This window comes from Meleagris gallopavo, chromosome 17 (genome assembly GCF_905368555.1).
Source record: "Meleagris gallopavo chromosome 17, MGAL_WU_HG_1.1, whole genome shotgun sequence".
Taxonomy (NCBI): domain Eukaryota; kingdom Metazoa; phylum Chordata; class Aves; order Galliformes; family Phasianidae; genus Meleagris; species Meleagris gallopavo.
In genome coordinates, this window is record NC_139420.1 from 3,259,968 (window position 1) to 3,281,041 (window position 21,074).

A 21,074-nucleotide genomic window follows, 5' to 3' on the forward strand; every position below is an offset into this window, starting at 1 on the left:
CAAGGTAAAAGGCAGCCCTTCAGTAAGGGTGTGAAGGTACCTCTGAGGAATGGTACAAAAGGATACAGTCACAGAGCTGAATGGTATCTTAACTTACTGACTGCCCTGTTAGCAGGAAACAAAATCAATTTGTAAACTGTGACAAAGACAACATGTGGATATACCTCTCGGGTCAAGCAGTGATTGTAGAAGCATCTCTGGAATAGGAGCTCCAGCAGGAGCCAAGGTCTGCATTGATATTCAAAGCAACACCAGAAACTGCACTAAAAGGTTTGAAGGGAAGTTAGTGACTTACAGCACGGCAGGCAAAATGGATCATACGCTAGTAATTATAGTTCACATTGCTAAGTCATGAAGTTTAAATTTGCAGTCTAACACTAGGATAAAATTCTTTATTGCTTTGGGTGTCCTATCATTGCAAGGCAATGCCTTTCAACGCTTTATAGCTGAAGAGTTAAAAAAAGTGGGTGTTCCATCTTCTGTTGCAGGAGAGCGTGCTTCTCATTTCCAGTCAGAAACAGGTCGCTCAGCTGCCGGGCTGTGAGTAGCAGCCGAGGGAGGAGCAGCCTGTGCTCTTCTGGGACTAATCATGATTTCGAGAAGCCTATCCACGTCAAACACCAGAGAAAAATTAAATGAAATGCAACGACATGACAACGTTTTACAACTGTCTCCCTCGAGACAGTCACAGTTTCTTGAGGGTATATATCTGCCAGCACTGCCGCTTCGAGACCGGAACCTCCCTGCAGGTCACTGCGCTACCATACAGCCGCCCGCGCGCGCTCCTGCTCACGTACGTACGCACGCTTTCCCGCCCATTCCCCTCACAGCACGATCCCACCCCCTCCGCTCGCGCAGCCGCAGATCCCTTCCCGCCCAGCATCGCCTGCCCGCCCACCGTGACGTCCGAGCCAAGGCGGGCTTCCCAGTGCGGCTGGCGCCGCCGGGGGCTCGTAGCTCGCATGCGCGAGGCCTCATAGCGTCACCCTGGGGCGCGTGCGTCGTGTGGGGAGGGGTCGCAGCCGCCGCCCCTCGCACCGCGGAAGGAGGGCGGGGCCCGAGCGCTGGGCCCGGCCTGAGCGGGGCGGCGGCGGCTACAGCGGCTGTTGCGAGCGGGCGGCGAAGGACGAGCGGGCCCGCTGGAGCGGTACTCGGCGAGGAGCTGAGGCGCCGCGGGGATGAAGGACCGGTTGGCTGACCTGGCAGAGGTGAGGGCGGCGGGGGCCAACATGGCCGCGGGGCGTAACGGTCGGAGAGGGGCGCGCGGCCCGGGCCGCTGCGGCTGCGCCGCAGGAGTGTCCTCGGGCGGGAAATGCGCGGGCTGCGGGGCTCCGGCCGCGCCGGGCGCGTTTTGCTGCCCTGCGGTGCGGGGCGGGAGACGTGTAACTGGCAGTGCGTCGGTCCAGCTCTCCGCAGGGTTTATTTTGCCCGTGTTGACAAAATAGAAGCGTGTCGTGTTTATCCGTTCCCTTCCTTCCCTTTATGTGTGTTCTGGGAACGGCGTTCTGAGAAAGAAAATGGGGTAGTTGGAGGGAGGTGCAGCGATGTCTCTCATCAACAGGATGTGGCCTGGTCTAAAGGAAAGTTTTCCTGCGTGGCTTGTCACTTTTTTTTTTTTCCTAATCTGAGAATAAAAAGAAATGGTGAACGCCAGTGTCTGTTGTATATGCTCTCCCTTTTTGGTTAAGCGTGGTATTTATTTTAGAAGAAATAGAAACTGAAGTTTGCATGTTGTTAGAAGCAGTAATGCCTTTCTTGAGCCCTATTTTTGGAGGAGGAAAAATGTTACCTGTCAGTGCTTGTGGTTTATTAAGATATAACATTGTAGCTCTTTGATAGTTTTGTTAATACATTGTATTTGGTACTTAAACAGTGTTAAAATACTTGCTGGAGAAAGAAATTGCTTGCCTGTAACAGTTACTATAGCATTCAGGTAATACTGCATCTCTTTCCCAACTAGAGGAAATTATGCCTTTTATAGAAGGTGGGAACCTTAGTGTGGTGCTGGACCTGCCAGCTGCCTGGCAACTCTTTGGCTGTCAGAAAAGGAGCAATCTTGGTGCTCTAAGAGAATTTCTTGAAACACTGGTGTGGTTTGAGTAAACTGTTGCAGATCAGGGGGAAGCCTGGTGCCTATAGATTCAATGACACCTGTAGCAACACCTCTGCAGTAGGAAATTCTCTAGTAAGTATTTAAGGAGGCTCAGAAGACTTCAACTTCAATGTGGGACCTATAGAGATCAAGTCCAACTTTCCAACCACTTCAGTTTTAACCAAAAGTTAAAGCATTGACGGCATTATCCAGACGCCACCTGAAGACATGAGGTGTCAAACCACCAGGTTGTCTGTTCTAGTCTCTAACCACCTTCATGGTGAATAACTTTTCCTAGTATCTGATCCAAACCTCCCAAGTGCAGTTCTGTGCTGTTCCTGTGTATGCTGACATCGCTTCCATGAGAAAAGAGCCCAGCACTGCCTCTGCTTCCCCTCCTCAGTAAGTTATAGGGAGCAAGGGCGTCAACTTGGAGTCTCCCTTTTCTCCAGATTAGATAAACCAAGTGATTCTAGAGTGCATAAAAACACATTAAGTAGTATTTTTTACGAGTTAAAGGTTGCTTGTATAACAAAGGTAATGAGTTACTTGGGACAGGCAACCATAAAGATTTACAGTGTCCTGAAGATTGCTTCCTTATATGCCATTCAGTTCTATGAATAATGTGGGAGTGCGTGTGTAAAGCTATGGTGTGCAGGGATAGCTGTGAATCTGGTATTTGTGAATCTCAGATATGTTTCTATCCCAAATAACTTTAGACAGCACAGCTTATTTAGCCTGTAAGTTCTCTGTGCAATTTTTAAAGGTGTTACAAGTTGTGCATGGACAGCAGCTAGGCACCTGCTGCATTCTCAGAGGGGGGGGTAGATGGGGTGTGGTGGTGCTGTACTTCAGGAGCTGCTCTCACTGCAGCATTCTGCTCCAGTCTGTTAGCTGGTTGGCTCTGACTCACTGGGGTGGTGATGGTTAGTTCTTTTTGTAGCCTGACACAGGAAGACAGCTCATGATCTGGACTCAGAATAACTTTGAATTGAATTCCGGGGCAAGTAAAAGTCATTTTTAAACCAGAAATCTGTCTATTTCAAAATTTAGTAATTAATTTGGTAAGGGTTCTTGTACTAGCCTTGCTTCTGCCGTTATGGAAGGCATGCAAAATGTCAGAAGTTGAATAAAAAGCATCCCATCTCAGATGGGAGCTGAGAGAAATGACATTTGCCCAAGTATCTGAGTTCTGTCATTTAACCCCACCTTTGAAGAAACTTGGTACGTTTTGTATGTCTGAATGTTAGAGGTGTATGGCCCAGATTCTCAATCCCAAGGTCAAGGTTAGAGCTGCAAACAGACCATTAGCTTGCTTGGTGTTGGCATCAACGTGGGACTTTTTTTATCAGTTCTTTTTGTAATAGTTATTCTACAGAGATAAGGCCTAGGAGAAGGAATATGTTTGTGCTAAATTTCATCTTGGATGGACTGTGCTTGTCAAAAGAACATGTCACTTCAGTTGAAGAGTTAGTGAATAAGCTCTGTCTTAGGTATGTGATGACTTAAGTACATAAAGAACAGAGGGTGACAAGTCATCAGGTGTCCTTCAAGTGCTGATGTTCAAAGTAGACAGTACATAAATCTTTCAGCAAATTGTAGGGAGCCAATTTATCTGTCATTCACGTCACTGCAACCAAACGTGAAGGCGAAGTATATGTGGGACAGACTGCAGGCTGCCTGATGGTGCAGCTCTGCTTTGTTGCAGCTGCGTTTGTACAGATAGGACTTAGGAGAAAGACTTTATATCTTTTGTTTGATTAAGATTGGCTCAGATGTTTAGTGTTTCAATAAGATTTGACCACAGAAAAAGCTAATGTTTAATCTTTTAACTCATACTATTTTCTTTTTTGTTTGTTTCATTATCTAAATGATTTCCTTATAAATAATTAGAAAACATTTTTATTCATTAAATGTATGCAGAAGGTGTTCTTTACATAAATGATGAAAACGGACATCTTTTAAAATATAGCTCATTGCCTTATGTCTGGTGGCTTTTCAGCACCACAGTCTTTGATATGAGCAAAAGTGATTTATATTAAGTGACTTCTTTTGGGCATAGACTACCATTCATTTTATTAAGCAAGGCTGTTAATTTGTTACAGTCCCTAAGGATGAATTCTTTAATATTGTCATAAGGATCATCTTCCCATGAGTAACTACCAGAAATGGCTGGGGATGTGACATGAAGTGAATTGATCATGGAGTGGTCCAGGAGAGCAGTAACATCTCAAGTCTTTTATTTCAGCTGGGACACTGTGGCTCCTATTAGCATGAAAAGCAGATGATTTCTGACAAAAATATTATTATACAACTTAATGGACTCCTTGACAAAGTGTAAATGAAAAATTTACTTAAAGATTTGGAGTACCCCTGGTAGATTTTATGCTCAGACCATCGTTGAAAGTAACTTAATTAGACAATAACAAAGTTTTGACATTAGTTGATTGTGAAAGTCCTTTAATATTACCTATCTTGTAATTAGTTTTTGTAAGGTGATAATCCATTGTCTGTGGAACAATACAGTAATCTTGTACTAATTTGGATTCAGTGCAGTTCAAGCAGTCTCTGCACTACAGCGGGAACTAGAGAACATGAAGCTGGAACTCCTTACTTCTGTCATGCATGGCTCTCTTCCCTTGACCAAATTTGAGTCTATTTATATCAAGAAGCACTTGTGCTGAGCTGACTCACCGTTTAGGGAAGTGCCAATCAGGGAATGCACTGGGCTGAGTGCTCTGGAAATCTGCAGGAGCCATCACTGGGAGCTGCTGCTTGGCTAGCTCCTGTTCCTAGGGTTTATCCATTATGTAGTGCATGCATGTTTAGTGTAACATAATTATCTCTAAATTGGTGTTGAATAGCAGCTTTGAAAGCATCCAAGGATGAAACTAGTAAATAGTTGTTGATAGCTTTGTTCTAGCTTTCAGTGTTTGAATCATTACATCACATGTCAGAAGATCATCAATGCCTCTCTTAGTGGTTCTGTGTGAGGGTTTCATTTATCGTCTTCATACTGGTGAAACTGGATATGATTTGTTGGTTCATGTGGGATTCGATATGGAAATATCTTTACCAAGTGAGAGAATCTATATATTTATTTGCAAAATTATATTTTAATACTTTTTTTTGACAGGGATTGCAAACTGTAAGAGCTCACAGACTGGTTCTGTCTTAGAGTTGTTTACAGAGGAAGACGTGCTTTACCTTCCTAATTTTATAGTGGTCAGGTGACTTTCTTTGACCTCTGCTTATTTGTTTTTAGATTGCAGTCCTCAGAAGAGGAACAGCTCCTAACTTATCAGGCTGCTGACAAAAACATATGTGCAGAAGCAATAGGGAAGAAACCTTTGTGGTGTCAAAATAGTATCCTGAGTTTTCATAGATTTTGTTACCTTTTACAGTGTAAAGGAAATGAAGATGGAGAGACTGTTATTGTTGAAAAAGACCATTTTATGGATGATTTTTTCCAACAGGTAAAGTTTTACATACCTTTTTGCTGCATTAAAATTTTCTTTATTAATTTTTGTTATTTCTGTAAGGTCCTGTTTTAATAAATAGGAAAGGCTCTAGATTTCCTGTATGCCACGCAGCTCCCTTCTCGGTGTTTTCCTGGATTCTTTTCCATGGTACATAAAAGTGGATTTTATTGTTTTGAATGTAAAGCTGTTTAAATGTCCACGGGGGGTGATTGCAGTCCGAAATTTGTCAGATATTTACTACTGCTGTGATTGAATACTTCAAGATTTTTAGTACCAAAGATGTATTACAAAAACCCAACAACTTGATATGTGATTGTTTTAATGCTTTCATTGACATATTTCTCTTCTTCTAGGTTGAGGAAATTAGAAATAACATAGCAAAAATAGCACAAAATGTGGAAGAAGTGAAAAAACAGCACAGCATTATCTTGTCAGCCCCAAATCCTGAAGGGAGTGAGTATCACTTGTTCTAGATTTCAAGGATGTGTGACCAGATAGGTGAAATAAACAAATTTGATTTCAATGTGTCAGAGTAGAACTCAGCAGTTTTTCTCAACACTTCATAGTCCAAGGCATGCCTGTGCTTTAGGCAGGTTTTAGTGAACTGGGAAGAAAAGATGCAAAGGTATTTTTGTGGAGTAGTTTTTTGTGGACCTGATTCTTATGTTATTGTTGAAACTGAACTTCTGTTTTTAATTTTTTTCTCCACATCTTCCTTATTTGTGGACAGATGTTTGTGCATTCTTTTGAGTGATTTCTGCTGATTGCTTTTTTTGCTTTAAGTCAGAATCAATGATCGTTTGATTAATGAAGCATTCATCTGAATCCTTAAAATCCATGGTCCTTGCTAACTCGTCTGATAGAGCACAATTTTAAGCACAAATGCAGTAATGCATCTGTACTGTGTAGGAACATGACATTGCTTGTAATGACATTGCTAGTCATAGGCAGTTTCTAAAGATTACTTGAATGTCTTTTGAGAAGGACACTTTCTGATATGTTATCAATCATCAATAGTTCTGGACTTTTTTTTTAAGGAACGAAGGAGGAACTTGAAGAATTAAATGAGGAAATAAAGAAGATTGCTAATAAAATTCGAGCTAGGTTAAAAGGTAAGTTGTGGGGAGAATTAAAACTGTCATCACTTGTAACACGTTCAGGATGCTAGCAGTAGCAGTGTTACAGATGTGATGCATTGCAGCTGAATTTATAACCTTTAACTCTGTTCTGTATCTGTATGTTATACTGTCCAGCTCTTGCCAGCTGGTCCCCAAGTCTTAAAAAAAACTTAAGAAAGTAATTAACTGTTTTAATCATTTCAGCTTTTTGCATGTGTTGATACAGATTTGGGTCTTGCATGGTTTTGAGTTCCATAACTCAACATATTATTAATTACTGTTGGTATTGGAGGAGAGAATTGCAATGAACTGTGATAAGGGCTTCTGTCTCCATATATTTTATGTGCTTCTTTTTTTTTGAATATATACCATCAGGACCTTACTTTGTCTCTCTCACTGTTGTGCTTCCTCCTCCTTGCTTAACATCTTGCTCCATGATGTCAACATTATCCTGGAACCCTGATAATGTGTTTTTGCAGTACCTGTATTCTCTTGTTAATTGACCTTCTGAAAATAAAAAAACTTCCCCATTCTTGCCAACTGATGTGCAGCTTATGTCACTTACGTTATTCTCTACTTCATCCTTCCTTAACACACTTCATAGCTGATAAATATCAGGTCTCAGCACTGCCTGCCTGCTCAGGGCAAAGAGCTTGTTTGCAGAAATAACCTAGAAGGTACAAAGTAATTTCTCTGTGTAGAAATGTATTTTGTGACTGAAATGTTGTTTTGGGAGAAGCTCAGCTGCAAAGAGGCAGTCCATGTGACAAATAAGAAACTGCTCTATAGCATCTGTTGTTTTAAATTTCTTTAGGCCAAGTAATTTTATTGTGAGTTTCCCCATAGATGTTCCTTTACCTATTCAGCATAAGTTTTGAAGTGTATTGATTCTTTGAATATTTCTAGATTGCAATTACTATATACTTTTGTTCTCTAAACAGTTAGATATGGTGTTTATCACTTAAAATGTAAAAGGAACCTATTTTGTTAGATTTTTTGAGCTGTCCCCAGAGTAAGCAGATATTTGTGTGACTCTACAAAAGGTATTGATGTAGTTACTATTTTAAAAAGTTATTTAAAATAGATATAAATTTCACTTCCCTTCTCCCTCCTTATCACCACATGCATGCAGAAAATGTGCATGCAAGAAAAGTTAAGCATGTTTATGTGGTGCTTGTATATGAAAAAAGTAAAAATGTGTAGTGTTTACAAAACAACTGAGCTGCATTGTTGAATCTATACTATCTCATGTACTGTATTTGCGCTGTTGATTCACACAGTTTTTGTATTTTCTCTTAGCTATTGAACAAAGCTTTGATCAGGGTGAAAATGCAAATCGAACATCAGTGGATCTCAGAATAAGAAAAACTCAGGTATGATAACATCACAAATTTAAAGAAAATGAAAGGATGTTACTTAATCAGAGAATAAGTTTCATGTTTCTGTTTCAGAACTCCACGTTCTGTTTGACTGAAATTTCAATACCACTTTTGATTGTTGTACAGTCGTATTTGCTCTATTAAGAAAGAAAATAAACCTTTTTGCACATTTTTAAATCCTGAAAAAAACAGCACTCTGTATTAGCTCACAAGTTTGTGGAGGTCATGACGGAATACAACGAGACCCAAACTCTTTTTCGAGAGCGCAGCAAAGGTCGGATACAGAGGCAATTAGAGATAAGTAAGTGACCTCAATATGCTTTTTTTAAGATAAAATAAAAATAAATATTGTATTGTTATACCTCCCTTTTTTCTTATTACTTAAAGGTGGTACTGAAGACCATGCACCTTGGCTTCTTGAAGCATGTGAAAGGGAGAGGAAAAGAAACATTTCTGTTACAGAATATTAAATAAAATTCCTTTATTTCTTAAATTTTCCGCAAAGGAAACATCTAGGTTGCATGCAAAAGCTGTGTTTTCAAGATAATGAATGTATTCTATAGTGACTGTTATGAAAAGCCATTCAAAAACATGATAATCAGGAAGTCGTCCATTCTCACGTTGTGCTGTTTGTGTCAGTAAGAATCTGTGTCTTTTTTTTTTTTTAATTCATCTGCAATAAAATCAGTGCTACTGTTAGACATACTGTAATCATCTGTTGAATGATTCACCCTCTTCTTTCATTAGTGATAACTGTTGATTCCTAAAGGCCCCTAACTTTGACCTACTTCACCACCTATTTCAAAAAATATCCAAAGCACCCATAACACCTTGTAGCTGAAGTTAGACTTGTGAATATTTCCTGTAAAGGCAAATATACATTTAATGAAAAATGCAAACAGAAAAGTTAGCAAATTGTAAGACTTCACTTAACCTCTGCTTCTCCTTTCTTTTTCATTAGACTTGCATACTGAGTATGATTTAATTCAGCATTTCAGTGTAATTTATTTGGCGAGTTAAGTTCGTTGCTCATGTTTCTGAGGGAAGGGACCATAATATCTCAGTATGCAGTTCTTTTAAGTTAATGTCACAATGAACTAATTTGCTCCTTTAGCTTTTCTTCAGCCCTTTATGGGAGGATTTGCAGCATTCTTGGGTATTAATTTAATTAACGTTAAAACTGTAATTTTCATGTTAAGATAAAATTAAATAAACTAATACAAATCCTTAATCTTCCTATGTAAAATAAGTTGAATATCTGTATATACTGTGTACAATAGAAATAACTTGAGTATGCAGTGTAACTCAAGACATTTGGATCCATCTTACCACTGCAATGGCTAACATGCAGTAGTGAACAACATAAGTTGTTAGGTGAACTATGAAAACTGAAAATGAGGGTAGTCTATAGGTAGTAATCTTCTCTACGTGGGATTTGAATGTAACCTTGTTAGCTGCTAGAATCTGCTTTCTGTGAAGATTCTATCCCTTGCCACAGTGGCTGGTGGGAGGGAGGAAGCAAATCAGGTGTCAGTGCAACTTGGTTGCGCAGGTAAATACTGAATCTTATGTAAATACTCTTTGAGTTCTTCCTTGTGCAGAACACCCACCTGGATTCAAATGTGTGTTCTAAACATTTCTGATCAAATTCTTCAATTTGACCAAAAAAATCATCAGCAATTCTTCACCCTAGTTTTGAATCTAGTACATTTATCTGGCTACTACTTGATATTTTCTGTTTTTTAAATGTAAGGTAGTATGTAAGTCACTGTATAAAGTAATGCCTCTCATTTATTTCTGTGGAAACTACAACAAAGAGTGCAACAACACTATTTGATAGAGCAAATTCTCAGTTACAAAGCACTATTTTTCACCATAGTTACCACTATTAGCTGTGCATTTTTTTGCCAGCTTTGAACAGGAGCCTGAATGTAGCTCTTGTAAGTATCTGCTCTAGTGGAGGTAACCCACTGTTGCCACTGCTGAAACTCACTATACACTGCCTCTCTGTTCACTAAGCATCCATGAATGTCAGTGTGTGCAGTTCTTTCTGCATGGATGAATTCAGCGACACACCTTTGCTCCATATGCACTTTCCTGTCAGATGCCTTTTTATCAGGCTGTCCCTCTGCTGTGAGTTGTTACATGGCAACAAGGCATAAAGGAATATTGGCAGAAAGGTTCAGCCTCTCCTGTCATCCCCCATTGTCTGCCACTGACATCATGGGCCAATATAATAAACAAGAAGCATTACTTTTGGATCGGCCCTGATACCCAGTAATGGCTAAGTATTGCTTTTTTTTTTTATCTTGAAAAATTGCAATACAAGAATTTTCTTATTGTTATACTTCTGCAAAATTTTATTCATTAATGTGTGATGTTATATGAAGTACTGTTATGTTTATTCTAGCTGGAAAGACCACCACTGATGAGGAACTGGAGGAAATGTTAGAGAGTGGTAATCCTTCAATTTTCACTTCTGACGTATGTATTTCTGGTCCAGTCACGTCAATAATCTGTTCTGTTTGTTCTGTTATTTAGAAGTGTGTGTCAATGCTTAAGTACTTATCTCTGTATCTTTTGTTCTACCAAAGATTATATCAGACTCCCAAATAACTAGGCAAGCTCTGAATGAAATTGAGTCACGGCACAAGGATATTATGAAACTGGAGTCCAGTATACGGGAACTACACGAAATGTTTATGGACATGGCTATGTTTGTTGAGACTCAGGTAAACGAACCAATTAAAATACATTTACTGAAGTTAGATTTTTTTTTTTGTCTTCGTCTTTAGAAATATGTGGAAGTAATGCAGATCTGTTTCTTAGTGTTTTTGGGCCGCAGTTAGAATATATGAAAGTTCATCACTAAAATTTGTGTTTCGTTTTGAACAAATGTACAGTTGAGATGTACTGATGGTATGTGTTTTGGATAACTAAGCCTAGAATTTCTTTGCAGCTAGGATCTTAAGTATACTTTCTTCTGCTGCATACTTGTATTTCAATACACACTGGAACCTTCTATGTGTGTTTAAGAACAACTCTGTCCTGGAATGCTGGCTATTGGTGTGGAAGTCCAGGATTCTCCCTGATATGGTGACTTGTAAGAGTTAAACGTAGCAAGGATTTTTGCAACTTGCGTATAATACAAAGGCATGATTATTACAATAAGCACAAATATAAAGGGATCAGTTGAAAAGTAATTCAGTTTGTCTCATTCATGTTCTTCAACTTGAGGTGTGTGTAAACTTGTTATATTTGCAGTCTTTGTATACATATTAGCTAACTATAGTATTTTGAACTTCCATTCTTAGAGTTTTTTTTATTTCTGCTGGGAAGTGAGAAGAATAATGTTCAGGAAAGAAACTTTTCTGAAGAGGACCTTTTTCTAAATTGAGTTTTAAGTCTTATGTTGCTTTAATACTAAATATAGAGACAGGGGAAACTGGTAATAGTTTCCTAAAGAACTAGAACTAAACAAACAAAAAAATTACTTGTGTATCATTCTTTAATGCTTTGCTGTTTAATGCTGCTGATTTTTTTTCTTCTGATGGACAGAAATGCAGGTAATAGATTTACTGTTACTTTTCACCAATCCTTCCATTTCATTTCCAAATTTCATTCATCATAATTAATTTGAATTTATGTATTGACATTATAAACACTCAACTTTGTATTTTGCTTCCTGATGTTACCACTGTATGTGTGGGGTTGTTTTTTTTTTTTTTTTTTTTTTTTTTGATAACCATTAGACTTTGTATCAAAATAGTCAATATCTCTCCCCACTTCAAAGCACCATCAGGGATGTGTGACCTTATGGTATGTCAGTTTTAGACTGAACATCTGAAAACATATCTTTGAATGCAAGGTATGTTTTACCAGTCAATGGTGTATTCTTTCAAAACAGAAATACACCTCCCTTGCCCATGAATGTCACTTCCTTGGTTAGATCTTTGAGCCCTTGCTTCTCATTCCCTTTTTTTCATTGCATATCAAAGCACAAAACATCTCTGCCACTAATGTAAAATATTTTGATTAAAATGATGTTGTTATCCTGTAGCCTTTTTTCTCAGATTCATGGAACAGGGATCCCCGCATGCCAGTAATAAACTTTTTTGTTCAACGTTTAATTTTAAGGGTGAAATGATCAACAACATAGAAAAGAATGTGATGAATGCAACAGATTATGTGGAACATGCTAAAGAAGAGACAAAGAAGGCGGTTAAATATCAAAGTAAAGCACGAAGGGTACGTGGTCTTCTTGTAATTGTCCTAGTCAGCAAGTTAACATTGCGTGCTGTTAAGCAGCCTTCAATTTTAGTTGAACTTTTTTATCTTATTCAGGTAGAATTAATAGATGTACTTTACTTATTTTAAAGATTTGGTATTTAAAATTAGAAAACATTGGTTATAGGGCTTTTGTTATAAATCTGTATATGGCAGAGGGAGATTTACCAAAGGATTTCATGAACCAAAACAAAAACAGTGTGTTGAATTTGTTTGATAGCTTTAATACTAAAACTTGGTGTTACTAGCAGAGAAAGAAGCTTCCTTTTATTCTTATGCCTGTTTTATTAACTATAGTTAAACGCCGGAAGAACCCACTTACATACTTGTAAGCTGTATTTTTTTTCCTTTTTGATCACTACATCAGTGTTAATCACAGTAACTTACCTGTAAACACTGTTTAAAAATGTTTTTTTCTTATACCAGAAGTTTAGAGAAAATTTTATCCAATTCAAGAGTGTTGCAAGCTTTAAAAATGAATGGGGATCTCGGAACTGATTTTTAAAAATTGAAAATAAATATAAGTTTTAATGTGCTTGATATTAAAATAATACCTTGTTTTTGACAGAAAATGTGGATTATTATCATTGTGTCATTGGTGTTGATCGTCGTAATTGGTCTAATTATTGGTTTGTCTGTTGGTATTCGGTGATACTTGGGTAACTTCAGCATGCATGACTTCCTGCCAGTGTGGCAGTAAGTAACTAATCAACTACTGTTTTGCTCTGTTAACTTCTTTGGTGTACTAACTCTTAATATGCTTTTGGTTACTTCTGGAGAGGGGAGCAAACTTGACATTAATTGGTGACTACTTCTCACTCTCTGCATGCTATAAAAGTTCCATGCATGTAGATGCTGAAAACTGACATCTAGTGGTGAATTGTTAAATTTACAGATTGCAGTCGTACTCCTGATGATCTGTAAACACAAAATGAAATGAGGAGGAGAAAAAAAAAACCCACAACTTATTGTCTCAATCCTTTGAATTTCTAATATATTTCAAGTTCACATCGACAGACTACATTAAGATAGAGATTATACCTTGAACTTTGTCAGATGTGATCTTCTCTGGTTTTAAACAGAGCTTGCATTGAAGTAGGTGTCTGCGGCCATAAAGTTGGCTATTTTGTGTTGCAGAACATCCTAAAATGAAGCTCTTATATTAATAGTAGACCAAATGAAACCAGATGACAATGTATTTGTAAGAGGAATATCTGCAAAGATTCAAACCTGAATTTGAGGATGTAAATGTGAGAATTCCTTCAATCTTCATACTTTTGCTATACTTATCTACTTGTTATCATAATAACATCTAGCCAGGCTAAGGAGATTATAGTAATTAACTCAGAAGAGTCCAGCAGAAACTCAACTTTCTATCTCTAGGGTCTTGAAAATATTTATGAAGGACCATGAGGGAGTATGTTCATTTCAGACACTAGTCAGGAATTCTGCTGTCTGTACTAACACAATTTTTGGTATGCAAACTTTTTAGTTTTAACATTAGATTGAAGTTTCTGTGCAGATAACAGGCTTATCTGTATTGTTGCTGATAGAACTACATGACCTAATGTCACATTTCTATGCACATTCATAGAACCTTTTAATTTTTGTGTAGCTCTTCTGAGCTGTTAACTGTACAATATTCTTAATGATGATTTGTTCAATTTCCCTGAGTGCAATTGCAAAAGTTTGAACAGGCTACAAATATTTATCTAAGGTGGGCAGCTCTAGGCAGTGTTAGCATATTTGACTTGACTTTGATAAGTAGCTGTTTGTTGTTGTGGTTGTTTTTATATGTAATACTTACAGAAGTTGCATATAGGTAATAATTATTCTCAAAATAAAAACACAGAATTCTTACGCACCTTAGCTACTAATTGTTAGAAATCAATGACAAACAACAGGAAATCATGGCAGTAAGTTTTATTCAAAAAGAAAATCCAAGCTTGAAATAGATACCAGTGTTATTAATTTGCTGTGGGTATGACATATGTAAGAAGTTCCGTATCTGACTGGATGCTTCAATTTAAACTTGTCTTTTTTTTTTTCCAGAAATTGATATTCATAATTATATGTGTAACTGTACTACTTCTGATACTTGGAATTATCCTAGCAACAACACTATCATAGCAAGCGTATTCTAAAAGCTACACGCTTCCAGAAGCTCCAAAAGATATCTTCAGTAAAACCAAACCTTTTCTGATAGAAGATGCCTTACACAAATATGTGATGACCTGTCATTAATGGCTAAAATGAAAACAGTCACTCTTATGTTTACTTATAAATGAAGATTGGAATGTACCAGGTTATGTATATTTTTATCATAAACTATAAATTTACAGTAAGACTGAAACTTGCTTTTAATTGTTTTGAACTAAAGCAACTTGGATGCTTTCATATTTCAGTGTTACAAACAGTTTAAATAGGGAGTTAAGATACTTGAGTTTTAACTGTTTGGATTTTTTTTATTCCTATCACTACTATAATTCTAATCACAATTTTTATAGCCTTGCCTGTGCTGCTTCTAAGTTAGTATTTCTGTGAACATATTTTTAACTGTACCTATGCCTTTAAATATATTTATTCATCTTAACCTGTCTATCTTAATACTTAAAAGTTATTTCCAGCAAGTGAGAAAATATTTTATCCTGAAAAGACCACTTAGATATTTACTGGTCTGCCTCCTACATTACACTTTGAAAAGCAAAGATTTTTTTTTTAAAACTTAACAGTTTTTTTTTCTATATGACTATGGCTTATTGCTTTAAATATTTCCTTGTCTTTATATTAGAAAATATTTTCTGGTAGAAGTAATACAGAAACAAAGCACACAATTTGATCTTCATCAGGTAATTTTACAAATGGTCTTTGTACAGAATAACAGTTCAGCCTTATTGCTTGCAGGAATGATAGAAATCATACTTGCTTCAATAAAGCCAAGTCAAGATTTGATTTTCAGAAGCTTGCTAATGTTGAGGTGTGAATAGAGCACATGGAAGAATAAACAGTCAGAAAACTTAAAAACGTAATATAAACTAAGACACTGATTTGTTACAAAATGTATGTACTATATAACATATATGAAGTGTTTTAGTGAATATGCATCTGTATTGTAATACTAGCTTGCAGTACTTGAAAGTTTGAAAGACTTCAAATGTAACCAAATAACTGCATTTAATGTTAAAGGTTATTTTTGTATTTTGTGTGTAAAATATTTGTAACTTGAATTTTTTGATTTCTCATTGTTTAGGATATCCATGTAGATATGTAGATATATTTACACTGTAAGAGAAATAGAGGAAATTATAATGTAACATTTTAAGCGCGATTTAAAACAGTGCTTGTCAATGTTTCCAAATATTAAACTATAACATTATTTGCAATAACTCAATTAGAATCCTTGAACTTATGTTTTATGGGAAGTGTCTGAGATCAGTTATTCACTAAAATGTAATTCAGTCTTTTTTTTACTTCGTAAAATTCAACCAAGTTTACAATATATTATATATGTATGAATATTCCTGCTTTGTCCGATTATCCTGTGAATATGCTGGAGCTATTCAGATGTCAAACATTAAAGACTTTAAAAACTCTCTTTTGCAAGCCAGCCATAAAGAAGTTGAAGAAATTAACTTCATTAATGAACTTTTTTTTTTTTTTTTTTTACTTTGACATCCAGAACACTCACCAATGGTTGTGGGGAAGTTTACATGCAAAGTAAGGAAAGATTGGTTGCATGTTTAATAATTCTAGGTAATATATTTTCTATTCTATGGTTTTCTAGATTTTAAAAAATATTAATTATTTATACAAAGTATACTGGGGAGGGGATCCGTTCCATTCAACATCTGGTTATCTTAAATAGTGCCCCAAATCCAGTCACGTTGATTCTTTTTTCTTAATTAATAATGCAATACTTTGCCCACTAAAAACAAATTAGAATGTACCACTCCATGCCTTCTTATTTTCTTTTGTTATATAGCTGTCTCTGTTTCAAAACAGAACTTGTTCTCCACAATATTAACAGAATGAAGAGGTTTATGTGAAAAACATCTCTAACCTATGCACGAATAAATTTATCTAAGCAAGTATCTTGTGGCTATTTTTATATTCATGATGTTATTGTGACCTTTGTGAATATTTCCAGTAAGTGTTTGAATAAGGCTGGTGTGCTTTTGCATACCAGCACACACATCAAACAACTGCTGTGTCTTACTCATTTACAGTATTCTCGTGTAGCTTGATTAAACATTAAACCTGAAAAATAGAGTAATCGTATAAAGATACTCATGTATTTTCAAAAAGATCCTTATAAAAGTACATCTTCACTATACTGAATTGAAATGATGACTTTGCTTGCCTGCCCTAGCTTCTCAGTTAGTAAATAATTGGAAATGTTGGAATAGATTCAGAGTTGGTGTACAAGTGTACTGGTTATCCACTGTCTTTTCAGTCGCAGTCTGAAACTGCTTGTCAGTGTTTCCAAATATTTAAAATTTAGATTGCAGATGACGACTCTAATAGCTTTTTGCTGACAAGGCATTGAATGGTGTTATCTGAGAGGTGATGGTATAACCTATTCTTTCTCCTCCAGCTGTGTGCAGTACTACTACCTCTCACCTGCCTGCTTGTCTCCAGCAGCAGTGGTGAGCAGGAACGAGCAGTCTGCTTGGAGCTGACAGCTGCAGCACCATGGCTTAGGAGGAACAGCTGCCACCTGCACTGGGGCTCGTCTTCTGGTGCCTTTTCTCCTCCTACTTGCATGTGTCACATACTGAGGTGGGAACCTTTCCATGGTCAGTGCCATAACAAAAGCACTGACCTCAACAATCCTCAGTGTAATATTCTTTGAGAGGAAAGAGTGGTTGTGCTCTTTTTGTGGCTGGGGAGCTTTTTCAGAGAATTTTTAAGAAAGCATACCTATGGCTTCATTAATTTAATTTGATTCAATGCAATCTTCACATAGAAGTAAATTTTCTTAGCTTCTTTAGCAATCTAACACCAGTGGAGATGTGCATTGGAAGTAAATACCAAAGCACTTAAGCATTGGGAATTGATGAATTTGTCTGACTGTAAGATAATTGAGCAGTTATATTTGACTTAGGAGGAAAAAAAAATAAAAAAGCCACAAATACAGAAAGAAAAAGCCAGCTGAGTTTAGTGTAGGTTGTAAGAGAAAGCCTTCAGTGTTTTGTTTTTTTTTCCTATTTCAAATTTAACGTAATGTTAAATTGATTTGATACGTTCATGTGGCTTGATAAGTGACTACAAATAACCAGGCATGCTTCTGACTGCAGTCAGTGGGTCAGCCTTTGCACCTGTGGATCAGCTCAGTCTTTTCTGTCACGTACAGTAGCTGTCTCAGTTGCACAGTGTCACTATTTTAGTTACCTCTGTCAAACATGTAAAGTCCTTCCACACGCACAGTGGTTGTGCAGCATTTACAAATCAGCTGTTTAGAATAAAAAGACTATTTTATAAGCACTTATAACTAGATTTTGATGAACAAAAGTACTTCTCAAAGATTTTTTTACCAAGGGAAACATAGAAATGGTAAGTACTTACAACATAATTGTTTGCGTATTCTAAAGAATGTTTTGATTGCATTTCTTAACTGCTTTTGAATCCAATTTTTTTTTTCATTTCTGTAAGTAGGGGAGGAAAGGAGGATTTTGATGTTAAATAGTTCTTAGAAATTGCTAAGTTATTATATGAGTAACTAACAATATGTAGCAGACTGTGGACTGGGAAGAAAGCAAGAGTTATGCATAAGAAAACAAACTGTATTTACTATATACAACCTTCAGAGAGAACACGAGAGTATATTGGCTCAGCCCGTGCTGGCTCCAGTCAACTCCAGTAAACTGAGCTGGACCACTTTAAACTAACAGAGGGCAGCTCAATTTAGAGAATATGTCAGAATGAAGATGGATCAGTAGAGGTGCCATTTATATAACAGCTCGTTTTACAGCCCTCACGTGTAATTTCACAGGCAGGTTCAATGCATGTTTGTTAAGGTAACTTAGTCTTACTGTATAGAGCTGTTGACTTTTTGTAGTTAAAAGGCTTTTAGTGTTTTGATACTGTGTAATCTACACTGATGTTTTTAACATTGAGTATGTTTGTTATGGAAATTATATTTAAAAGTCCTGAAATCATCTGTGGAGGCTGGTAAATGACAAAATATACGAGCACTAGTGTATATAATATTGGTGGCTTGCTCTTGGTCAGGCCTTTCCTGAAATGTGAGATGAACCTCTGATGAATATCCATATATCACTGAACTGGAGAATAACTCAAGTTAGAAATCTCTGGAGTTTCTCTAGAGCCCATCGAGCACAACCTCTTGCTGAAAGCAGTGCTGTCTGTGAGGTTAGAATAGATTCTTTTGTTGTTTTCTATCACTGGAAGAAACACCTTTTGGTGACTTTGTTTTCTTAAAAGAAGTCCACAAAACAAAACTATTTTACTAGTCTAGAATCTGTTGAGGACAGAATTGACCTAGAGAAGAATTTGTTCCTTGGCCTGTTTATGGAGCAGGATTTGTTAACTAGAAAATTAAATGATTATTTTGAAGGGCAAATTGCACATTAAATTAATTAACTTAGCAAGACTTAAGAAGAAGGGAAGAGTGTCTGGCTGTGATATTTTACAACAAACATAACCAGACACATTTCTTTCACAAATAAGGAAATGAGTGGGGGGAGTTAAGACTTGAATTATATTGTTCTAATTGAAGTCTGATTATATGTTTAATTTCAAACTGCAGTCATCAGAATATACTTTAAATAAGACTATTAAGTTCACAACACTGATGTCTTAGTATTTGCTACAGAAGTGCAGTAGTATCTTATTAAGTGGTGATAGTTTAATAAAGGAAAACAAGTCAACATTTACCAGCCTTCTGTTGTAATGGACTCTTACAGGCTTACTGTTAATCTCCAGATACTCCATCATGTGGAAAATGCTTATAAATGCTGACGTTGCAGTAACACAGGAGGTAGTACAATGAAGAATGTTTCCTTGGATTTAAGTATTTTGAGTATGCATAATTGAATGTATACTGAGTAAGATCCCTTTCCTCTATACTGTTCACTTTTTTTAATGAGCACTGATTAGGCTTTGGAAACTAACATCTGGGAGGCATTTTCATTTCATTCTAGCCTTTTCAATGGTGAAAATTTTTGTTTAGTAGCCTGTATTGAATAAAAATCTGAATTTTGCAATAATAGAATATATTTCATGTCTATTACTGCAACCTTTATATACTGTAGGATTGTATCAGGGCATATATTGTCAGTCTTGTCACGCATATTTATCTAATATTAGCTCTCTTGCCTCTGCAAAACTCGTCTCCGTTCCCTCTGTAGACTCTGTGGTTTTTACCGATCTCCCTTCTCAAAATTTAAGTAATCATCTTGAAAATTAATTCTCTTACTGCTGATTTTTCTGCCATGTTCTTTTCTGTCTAAAGGATTGAATGACTACTAACTTGCTCCACAGACGTTTTATTCTTGCTACTTTTTTTAATGGACTTCTGGCAGAGGCCTTTTAAAATACTGTGACTCTTAGCAGCAGCCTTTGCAGTGCAGCACACCTATTTGGGACCTGATCAGGAAAATATTTGCCATTTCTTCATGGTGTTATTTTAATCACTGGCAGTACTCACAGAGCACTGTTGAAAGAGATACTCTTCAAAATGCAGACTTTCTTAGCTTTTGAACCATCTCACTGCAGGTCTTAAAGTTTCTTCCAATTTCTTCTCTTGGTCTTCTGCTTTCCTTCTGTTGATGCCATTGGTTTTAGAGGCATTGTCTATTCTAATAGTGAATCTACATCATGGTATCTGTAGTGAAGAAAGCAATGGTATGCATGCCTAGTAAACAAGGATGATTACTGATTATAGAGACTAATGTTAGTTCTATCCACATGGCTGCCAACCATCTTAGAAGTATAAATATAGCTGATAGGAAGCTGATCTAACTGCATCAGAAAGCAAGCTGAGGAGGAAAAATACATAGATTAAAAAATCAAACAGCTTTTAACCTTCTGAAAAGTTGTGGGGGAAAAAAAATCAAAACATTCTGGTTCTAAGTTCATGCAGATTTAAACATTGCATTTCCAGCTCACATACTTCTGATTTTCCCTTTTGGCAGTTTGTTCACATTAGAGTCAGTGCATGGAATCTCAGAGGAGAATAAAAGCCAGTGTTTTGAAAACTAATGAAGTAATTATCCAAAGCATTATTTACAATGATTACTTAGAAGATAATGAGACCCTTTAATTATGTTTGTTCTGCATAGCTAGCCTTTCAATAATTCAGAGTACTACTGTTCAATTTCCTCTATATTCACTTTGCACATTTTTATTTGGAAAACTGTCACAGCTGTTTGTTATGTGTGAGTATGGGCCCTCATTCTGGATGTTGTTTGTCACACCTGCTGACTTCAGTTGGAGTAGGAGGCTTTTTTAAGTTCAGGCTTCTCTGACTTTTCAGTAGCGTGGAAGAAAATTGTGGGTGAAACAAAGCTGTGTTGTGGCTTAAAAGTAGCACTGCTGTACAGTAACAAGTGTTAATCCAGTAAGTGAAGTTTGTGCTACTGTTTATCTCTTTACAGATAAAGTTTGAGTTTAGTTTCATTTTGGGAATCATGTTAATTTTGTTTGAAGCGTAAGTTTGTGTTTGTTTATTTTTAAATAGCCTTGCTCGCTTGTC

At 36.8% G+C, this 21,074-nt stretch overlaps 1 protein-coding gene across 3 annotated transcripts; it reads left to right on the top strand.

Annotated features, from left to right (window-relative positions):
• The first annotated feature begins 904 nt into the window (after nucleotides 1-904).
• STX2 (syntaxin 2) lies at nucleotides 905-16,449 on the top strand. 3 transcript variants are annotated; one of them, XM_085238710.1, is made up of 11 exons: nucleotides 905-1,208; nucleotides 5,497-5,568; nucleotides 5,928-6,027; nucleotides 6,612-6,686; nucleotides 7,992-8,065; nucleotides 8,264-8,372; nucleotides 10,482-10,555; nucleotides 10,666-10,803; nucleotides 12,209-12,319; nucleotides 12,927-12,975; nucleotides 14,411-16,449. In XM_085238710.1, exons 1-11 carry the CDS (start codon nucleotides 1,179-1,181, stop codon nucleotides 14,500-14,502), a joined length of 924 nt encoding a protein of 307 aa, XP_085094836.1. In that variant the 5' UTR covers nucleotides 905-1,178; the 3' UTR covers nucleotides 14,503-16,449. The 3 variants fall into 3 exon arrangements, with proteins under 3 accessions (XP_085094836.1, XP_085094833.1, XP_085094835.1); XM_085238707.1 differs by having other exon boundaries at nucleotides 907-1,208; nucleotides 12,927-13,054; XM_085238709.1 differs by lacking the exon at nucleotides 12,927-12,975 and having other exon boundaries at nucleotides 907-1,208.
• Nucleotides 16,450-21,074: the final 4,625 nt, after the last annotated feature.

Excerpts from the sequence above, each read along its gene's own strand:
- STX2 (XM_085238710.1), top strand. The coding sequence starts at position 1,179 with ATGAAGGACCGGTTGGCTGACCTGGCAGAG. Across the intron at positions 6,028-6,611 it reads AGCCCCAAATCCTGAAGGGA|GAACGAAGGAGGAACTTGAA; the intron begins GTGAGTATCACT and ends TTTTTTTTTAAG. Across the intron at positions 10,804-12,208 it reads CTATGTTTGTTGAGACTCAG|GGTGAAATGATCAACAACAT; the intron begins GTAAACGAACCA and ends TTTAATTTTAAG.